We start from the raw sequence: 8,144 nt of genomic DNA on the forward strand, positions 1-8,144 counted from the left end.
GTGTGTGTGTAAGCCGGGGGAGCTGAAGTGGACAGCAGAGATCCCCCACACGTAGAGCTCCTGGAGGAAACCACACTGCCAGTGAGGCCTATGACCTCCCTTGAGAAGCTCTCCTCTGGGCCATTGCAGCTCTAATCCAGCACACACGGCCTATAGGTAGGAAGCTGTCCCCATGGGCTCAGGAGGCGGACTTGGGCAGTGATCTGTGAGCTGCTCCTTCAGGACAGCTGGGCCAAGGATGCTGGAGCTCAGGCCTTGCAGTGGGGTCTGTGTCCCTGTGGTCAACGTCATTCTTCCCACAACCCCCAATTCCCATTCCAAGCCCATCCCACCATAACCTTCAGTGCTGAGGATGTGGGGGGCATCAAGGACCCTCCCCACCATTCCCAACTTCTCAAAGAGGTCCCAGCTGCACCATGTCAGTGGCGTCACCCAGCCGCTCACCTCCCCTTCCTCCCTGGCATTCCTGACACCAGCTGATCCAGGCCACCCAACTCCTCAGAAATGCAATTACCTGGGAGACAATTCCACACACAGACCTGTCAACCCTTCCCATGACTGAGGTGGATGAAACCCTAAGCCCCCATGAAAGTGATATTCAGGTCAGTAGAAGGTGACCCCCTTCACCCCACCCATGGCTCACCCACCCATGAGAAAAGGGGGCTGGACCCTGGGCCTTGTGAGCAGCTGCAGGGGGTGGGGGGGGTGGCCTGGGTCGGGTGTATCAGGAGGGTTTGTGTGCAGGGTTATATCACAGTGTAATGTGTTCGGCAGTGGCACCAAGGTGACCGTCCTCGGTGAGTCCCCTTTTCTATTCTTTTGGGTCTAGGGTGAGATCTGGGGAGACATTTCTGTCCTTTCTGTTCTCTCTAGGGCAGAGGTCTCAATCTCTCTGGGGTCTGCCACCATTGCCTTTTTTCCTGGCCCCAAATTCCTCCAGCCTGTCCCTTCTTAGGCACCTGGTGAGGCATGATGGGAAGATCCCAGTGACCTCATAATGCTTCCTGCTCAGGCCTGAACCTGCCGCTGTCACTCAGGGGGCATTCTCCCCTGGGCTCTGGGATGTTCTGCTCCCTCGCACAGAGTCTCCAGTCCCCAAAGACCAGCAGAGCAGGGGCTCAGGCTGGGGCACCAGGGCCACTGGGACAGGGGAAGGATGCTGGAAAAACACAGTTGGGTTCTGGGTCCCAACTATGGGGCTGCTTTAAACACCAAGAAGGGAGGCCTTTGACTGGGGACTTGGGGAAATGAAGGGGGACAAGGATGGAGGAAGAATGTCCTGTGAGGTGGCCCCAGGGTGCTGGGTCCCTCCTCCTCCCCCAGGACAGGCAGGCTGCCATGGACAGGGTGGTTCTCAGGACACTCAGTCCAAGGTTAGAGCCTCCCCATCCCACTCAAAAAGAGAGACCCCCAAAGCAGATGCTGAGGGAGGCACTCCTGGTGGGCGCAGGTGACAGGGACCTGTCAGGACAAACATTTGTCCTAGGACAGCCAGATCTCCCAATGACAGGGAGACCCCATAGAGCAGACACAGCGCCAGGCTCAGAACAGAAAATATACCTCACATGCAAGCCCTCCATCTCCTGGACTCCCAGGACCCGGCTCCCAGGACTGACATCCCCTCCCCACCAAGGGGCCTCTGTGGGAAAGTGGGACAGAGACTGCAATGATGGTGCCGGGGGATATGTGGGGAAGAAATTCACTTGTCAAAAGGGAGGAGAACCTAAAAACAGGACACAGATGCCCTCGTGAACAGACCCAGAGAAGGGACCTGGCAGGGGATGTTCAGACAGAGATGTCCCCCAAGGAAAGACGAGGGCCCAGGGCTGAACCCAGCCAGCATCGGGGAGCATACGTGAGGTGAGAGCTGGCTGATAAGGAGGGGAGAATCTGGAGAGGAGGCTGGAGAAGAAGAGGCCTGATTCTCCTCAGTCCTCAGATGCTGAGGAGTTTCCCATCAGGAGGTAAGCGTCCCTGCCACTGCCAAGTTGACCTCAGTACAGCAAGGGCCCGGCCTGAGGTCCCTATCCTGGGCCTTAGTCCTTCACCCACCTGAAAACTGAGGCCAGGGGCTCCCCAGGTGGACACCAGGACTCTGACCCCCTGCCCCTCATCCACCCCGCAGGTCAGCCCAAGGCTGCCCCCTCGGTCACTCTGTTCCCACCCTCCTCTGAGGAGCTCCAAGCCAACAAGGCCACACTGGTGTGCCTGATCAGTGACTTCTACCCGGGAGCTGTGACAGTGGCCTGGAAGGCAGATGGCAGCCCCGTCAAGGCGGGAGTGGAGACCACCACACCCTCCAAACAGAGCAACAACAAGTACGCGGCCAGCAGCTACCTGAGCCTGACACCTGAGCAGTGGAAGTCCCACAGAAGCTACAGTTGCCAGGTCACGCATGAAGGGAGCACCGTGGAGAAGACAGTGGCCCCTGCAGAATGCTCTTAGGCCCCCGACCCTCACCCCACCCACAGGGGCCTGGAGCTGCAGGATCCCAGGGGAGGGGGTCTCTCTCCCCAACCCAAGTCATCCAGCCCTTCTTCCTATACTCAATAAACCCTCAATAAATATCCTCAGTCAACCAAAAACCCTGGGTTTTGTGTTTTGTTTCTGTTTATACATTTTCTACCCTAAATTGGTCCAACTTGCAAGATAAACAAAATTCTTTTAGCCTTGTGGGAATGAAGTCTGGATTGTTTTGGAGGGGTAGTTCCACCATCACCTAGAAAGGCCCAGAGAATATTCCAGAACAGAGCCTTGGGCAGCAGGCCCCAGGATTGCCCCTTTCCCATACGTGCTGTGTTTGTGTGGACATGTCCACCTCCAGCGGCCTGGGGCGACCGCTCCTTGGTTCCCCATGGCCCAGAAGAACGAGTACCCTCCATGGATCATCAGGCCTCACCCCTGGACAGCCTCCTTCTCTCAAGGGGTCCCTCCTTCTCAGGCGGAAGGAGCCTCTCCAGTCCATGGGCCCTTGGTCTCCCCTACTCCTTAAGGGCCCACCCTGTTCCTGACTCCCAGGACCCTGCTGTCTACCCCCACATCTATCTCTGAAGCAGGCACAGACTGGACCCTGACCCTCCGGACCCAGGTCACTCACCCCACAGGCCAGCTGGGTACCCCTGGTCCCACATGTGTCACCAGTGTCCAAGTCCCCTGGGGGATAAGGGTCAACTCTACTCTCTCTCACCCCTAAGTAACCAGCCCAAAACTGACCACACCTCAAGTACCTAATGTCCAGTTATCCACGGATGGTCAGTGGGGCTGGGGAGGTCAAAGTCAATCATGAGATTCCAGAGTGGTGCCATAGACGTGCCTGTAAACCAATTGGTCTTTTTAAGAGCTGTATGTGGGATCCAAGAACCGGGTTGATGATTGTCCCAGGAGGTAGCACAGGATGGGGGGCCTGGGCTATGAGACAAACACACATACATACATGTTCACAAACATAAACACACATGAACACCTCATAGGCACACAGGTATTCACAAACAAACATGCCTGCATGCAAATACATACACACACACTCTCCTGTGCTATTTAGAATCATTACCACATGGGCATCCCACTAGGGGCTGTGCTGGGCATCCAGGACCCTCCCAGGGAACTCGGATCTCCATAGGGGACCAGCTCCACCTTCCCTGTGGCATAAACAGGCTTCTCACTTCTTCCATGGTGACAGTCTCCAAAGGAGCTGAGCCGGGACACATGGCTTCCTCCAGGACAGAGAGTAGCAGGGGACCCAGATGTGATGTGCAGACATGCCTCCTCCCTCTCCCCTCTCCCTCTGGGGGTGAAGGGATCCCTAACTTCCAGTAAAGTGTGCATCCATGCATGGAGGGGCCATCCCCCTCACCCTCCTATCGGCCAGACCTGCTTCATGACAGGGCCACTGGACCTGGGCGCCCGAGCAGCTGCAGCGGGGAACGGGTCGGGTGTGTCAGGAGGGGTTTGCGTGTGGGGCTGTGTCACTGTGTGCTGTGTTCGGAGGAGGCACCCAGCTGACCGTCCTCGGTAAGTTTCCCCGCTTCTCTCCTCTTTGAGATCCCAAGTTAAACACGGGGAGTTTTTCCCTTTCCTGTCTGTCGAAGGCTAAGGTCTAAGCCTGTCTGGATGTCTGGAATCTTTGCCCCTCCTTGCCTGGGCTCCTGGGTCAGTGTTGTAACCCATCCTCTCCTGGGGTCCTGTCCTCTTCTGTGATTCTGTCCTCTGTGGGTCCCAGTTATGAGGCTGCATTAAACACAGTGACAGGAGGCCTCTGACTGAGGACTTGGAGAGATGGGGGAGGAAATGGCAGGAGGACAAAGATAGAGGAAGAATATTCCGTGAGAAGGTGGCCCCACAGCGCTGGGTCACACGCCATCCCCCAAGACAGGCAGGACACCACAGACAGCGTGGTGGGTCTCAGAAAACTCAGGCCCTAAACGTGGATGCTTACCAATTCCTCCACTGGAGGAAGACCCCAGAGCAGATGCCCAGGACAAGGACTTCTGGTAGGGACGGTGACTGGGATGGGTGCCTGTTTGTCAGGGAAAACCCACTGGAGAGTCAGCTCCCCCATATAACTTCTCACGACATGGAGACTCTTTTGAACAGACAAAGCTCCACGTTCAGCTCAGGGAGTAAAAAAAAATGCCTCAAATGGAGGCCTTTGATCTACTGGAATCCAGCCCCCAGGACTGACACCCTGTCTCACCAGGCAGCTCAGAGGGGTCTCTGCAGGGAGGTGGGGTGGGGGCTGCAATGATGGCGCCAGGGAGATGTGTGGGTAAGAAACCCACTCCCTGTGAGAGAGAAGAGCCTGAACCCAGGACCAACAGCTGCCCTGCATGAAGAGATGAGAACAAGGGGAACTGGTAGGAGGTGTTCAGACAGACACCCCCAAGATAGACAAATACCCAGGGTGAGATGTGGTCCTGGACTCCATCCCATCCAGTGTGGAGCCAGCACCGGTGGGGGTCTATAGGTGATGGAACATATGAAAAAGAGACAGATCCAAGAGGGGGTCTGTGACCCCCAAGAGTGGGGGGAACTCCCATCTGACAGCGAGTGTCTCCACTCACCGCTGACCTGACCTCAGTCCAGCAAGGGTCCGGCCTGAGGTCCCTGCCCGGGGCCTTAGTCCCATACCCACTTCAAGACTGAGGTCAGGGGCTCCCCAGGTGGACACCAGGACTCTGACCCCCTGCCCCTCATCCACCCCGCAGGTCAGCCCAAGGCTGCCCCCTCGGTCACTCTGTTCCCACCCTCCTCTGAGGAGCTTCAAGCCAACAAGGCCACACTGGTGTGTCTCGTAAGTGACTTCTACCCGGGAGCCGTGACAGTGGCCTGGAAGGCAGATGGCAGCCCCGTCAAGGCGGGAGTGGAGACCACCAAACCCTCCAAACAAAGCAACAACAAGTACGCGGCCAGCAGCTACCTGAGCCTGACGCCCGAGCAGTGGAAGTCCCACAGAAGCTACAGCTGCCAGGTCACGCATGAAGGGAGCACCGTGGAGAAGACAGTGGCCCCTGCAGAATGCTCTTAGGCCCCCGACCCTCACCCCACCCACAGGGGCCTGGAGCTGCAGGTTCCCAGGGGAGGGGTCTCTCTCCCCATCCCAAGTCATCCAGCCCTTCTCAATAAATATCCTCATCGTCAACGAGAAATCCTGCTCCCTCTCTTCTTTTCTTATCTCACACATAATTTGAGGCCTCCCCTGGGTTCTCAGTGTTGGGTGGGGGAATCCTGGCACCCAGTGAGAAAGTGGCCCTGAGGGAGAGGCTCATAGCCTCCCGGGGTGTCTCCTGGTGAAATAGGCCCGGATAGGAGAAGTCTGATCACTGAACACCAGTCCCTCTGCCCTTTCATTCCTCCCCCTTCTCCTCAAAGCATAGCCCCCCACCTCCCTGCCTCCTGCCTGGATGGAGTTGTCTCTGGCTGGGACTCCAGTTACACCCTCTATCTCTGCCCTAACAGAGACCCTTCACCCACCATCTCTTTTCCCAGCCTGAAAACCCTGCTCCAAGCCTGGAGCCTCTTTGCCCCTGGCCCTTGCCCCCAGAATGCCCTCCTCCCTCTGTGCCCAGCTCAGCTCCCACCCACCCTCACCCCCTCCCTGTCATCCCTGAGAGCCAGACTGTCCAGGACACTCCAGCACCACTGACTTCTCAAGCTGTTCAATGAGGGACCCACCTCGATTCCTCACCTGACAGCAGGTTCAGACACTTAAGAGGAATGAGAGGAAGCCAGGAAGGAAACTCACACGAAAGGCTTACAGGAGGCTCGGACACTTGCAAAAGATAGGCTCTGAACTCCCTAGGAACCAGTGCAAGGAGGGTAATAGGCACTTCACCATTTCTGTAAATTTAAACAAACCCTTTGCTGAAGGGAAGGTGGTGTTTTCAATGCTGGGGCCAGTCATCTCGTCACAACTAAAAGTGGGAACATGTTCTATCCAAGGCCTCGGTAGTAATGCGATGTGAACCTTGACACACGCACAGGTAACTATCTGGCAGCCCTTAGACATGGTGATTCTCTCAAGTGTGTGAACAGAAAGTCACTGGCCATCTTTGGGAACATCATTTTTGGGAACACTTCTCCATTGGATCCCGGGCCTTCACTGGAAAACCAGGTCCCTCATCAGGACTTTCTCTGTGAGGTTCCCTGAGTCTGGGGCTCCAACTGCTCTCTGAGAGGAAGGGGTGGGGGAAGAGAACACGACCCAGCCCCACCCAGCCCCTCCTGCATGGCCCCTCCTCTGTAGAGTGGGGGCACCTGCAGGGGTCAGGCCTGGGTCACTGTGGGTGGGGCCTGGGAGGGGCCCTTGTGGCATCCTGGGGAGTCTCTCCCACGGCTCCTGTTTGACTTTCCTGTGGCTGCTGGCTGTTATCACAAATGACCCCTAATTTAGTGCCTTAAAACATCACACACTGATTCTCTCCCAGGTCTGGAGGTCAGAAGTCCAAAATGAGTCCTTGGGGGCTAAAATCAGGGTCCCAGCAGGGCCGGCTCCTTCTGGGGACTCTGGTGAGAATTCGTTTCCAGGGCTTTTCCAGCTTCTAGAGGACAACCTCAGCTCCTGGCCCCTTCCTCCAACTTCAGAGCCTGAGCTCAGCATCTTAAAATCTCTCTCTTGCTCTTCTCTCCCTCCCTACCTTCTTCTCTCCCTCTCTTCCTTCTCTCTCTCTCCCTCTGTCTCCCTCCATCCCCACATCTCGTCCTCTCACTCTGACCCTCCTGCCTCCCTCTTTCTTTGATAAAGACCCCAGCTTGGACCCACCTGGATAACCCAGGAGCATTTCCCACCTCAGGCTCCTAATTGACATGACATCTGCAAAGTCCCTGTGACCACACATGACACATACACAGGTCCAGGATTGGGACATGACTGTCCCCACGGGGCCTAATTTAGCCGACCACAGCCCCTTTCCCGAGTTCCTCTCCCTTTCTCCATGCCCTGCCCAGTCCAGGCTGAGCCACTCCTGGGGGGCCGTCCCAGCCCAGCCCCAGCCCTCCGTATCCCTGGTCTCTTGTGGCCCCTTCTCCTCCTGGGGTTCCAGGAAGGCACTGGGAGTTTAGCCACAGCTCTAGGGCACTGTCTTCCAGCAGGCCCCCTGAGACTAAATGCCCTCCAGGCCAAATCACCCTTGGAGGAAGATCCTATTGTGATCCTCACCCTAGGATGGTGACATCACAGCCCAGAGAGCCTGAGTGACCTGCCACAGGCCACAGTAGGGATTCAAACCTGGTCCACCCAACTGCAGATCTCAGCTCTGGACCCCAGGTGCCTGGCTGCCCTCAGCCCACCTAGCCACGCCCACCCACTTCATCCAGCTTCCTCCCTGGAGAGCTCAGATCCCGGGACCCGGGATTCAAGTGACAGAATTATTGGACCAACAAGGGATGGAAGGGGACAAGGGCCTCAGGTTGGAGTAGCCAGATTCCTCATGCCCCTTCTCCTTCCTCCGGGTCAAATATCAGGGTCAGGGCACTCGGAGGGAGGGACCATGAGAGTCCCCTTTTCCTAGAGACCCCATCTCAGTCCTGGTTCTGGATCCAGGGCTTACGGTGTCCCCCACCTCCAGGAGAGTCAGTCCCTGGCAGGTGGCTCCCCAAGCCCAATCCCCTCCATTCCTGGTCCCAGTTGCTCCCTCAACATCCAAAAA

The 8,144-nt window shown here is 56.9% G+C and overlaps 2 protein-coding genes across 2 annotated transcripts in view; both read left to right on the forward strand.

Moving 5' to 3' along the window:
- LOC134730083 (immunoglobulin lambda-1 light chain-like) overlaps nucleotides 1–2,575 on the forward strand; it is a 266,743-nt gene extending 264,168 nt beyond the window's left edge. Inside the window, exons 3-4 of the mRNA XM_063603090.1 lie at nucleotides 760–797; nucleotides 2,126–2,575. Of these exons, the coding sequence (XP_063459160.1) occupies nucleotides 760–797; nucleotides 2,126–2,445 (358 nt within the window). The 3' untranslated portion in view covers nucleotides 2,446–2,575. The remainder of the gene's footprint in view (nucleotides 1–759; nucleotides 798–2,125) is intronic.
- Nucleotides 1–5,645, forward strand: part of LOC100977273 (immunoglobulin lambda-1 light chain) — a 262,611-nt gene extending 256,966 nt beyond the window's left edge. The window contains exons 3-4 of the mRNA XM_063603091.1: nucleotides 3,974–4,011; nucleotides 5,205–5,645. Coding sequence (XP_063459161.1) covers nucleotides 3,974–4,011; nucleotides 5,205–5,524 — 358 coding nt within the window. The 3' untranslated portion in view covers nucleotides 5,525–5,645. The remainder of the gene's footprint in view (nucleotides 1–3,973; nucleotides 4,012–5,204) is intronic.
- The last annotated feature ends 2,499 nt before the right edge of the window (nucleotides 5,646–8,144 follow it).

This window comes from Pan paniscus, chromosome 23 (genome assembly GCF_029289425.2).
Source record: "Pan paniscus chromosome 23, NHGRI_mPanPan1-v2.0_pri, whole genome shotgun sequence".
Classification (NCBI taxonomy): Eukaryota; Metazoa; Chordata; class Mammalia; order Primates; family Hominidae; genus Pan; species Pan paniscus.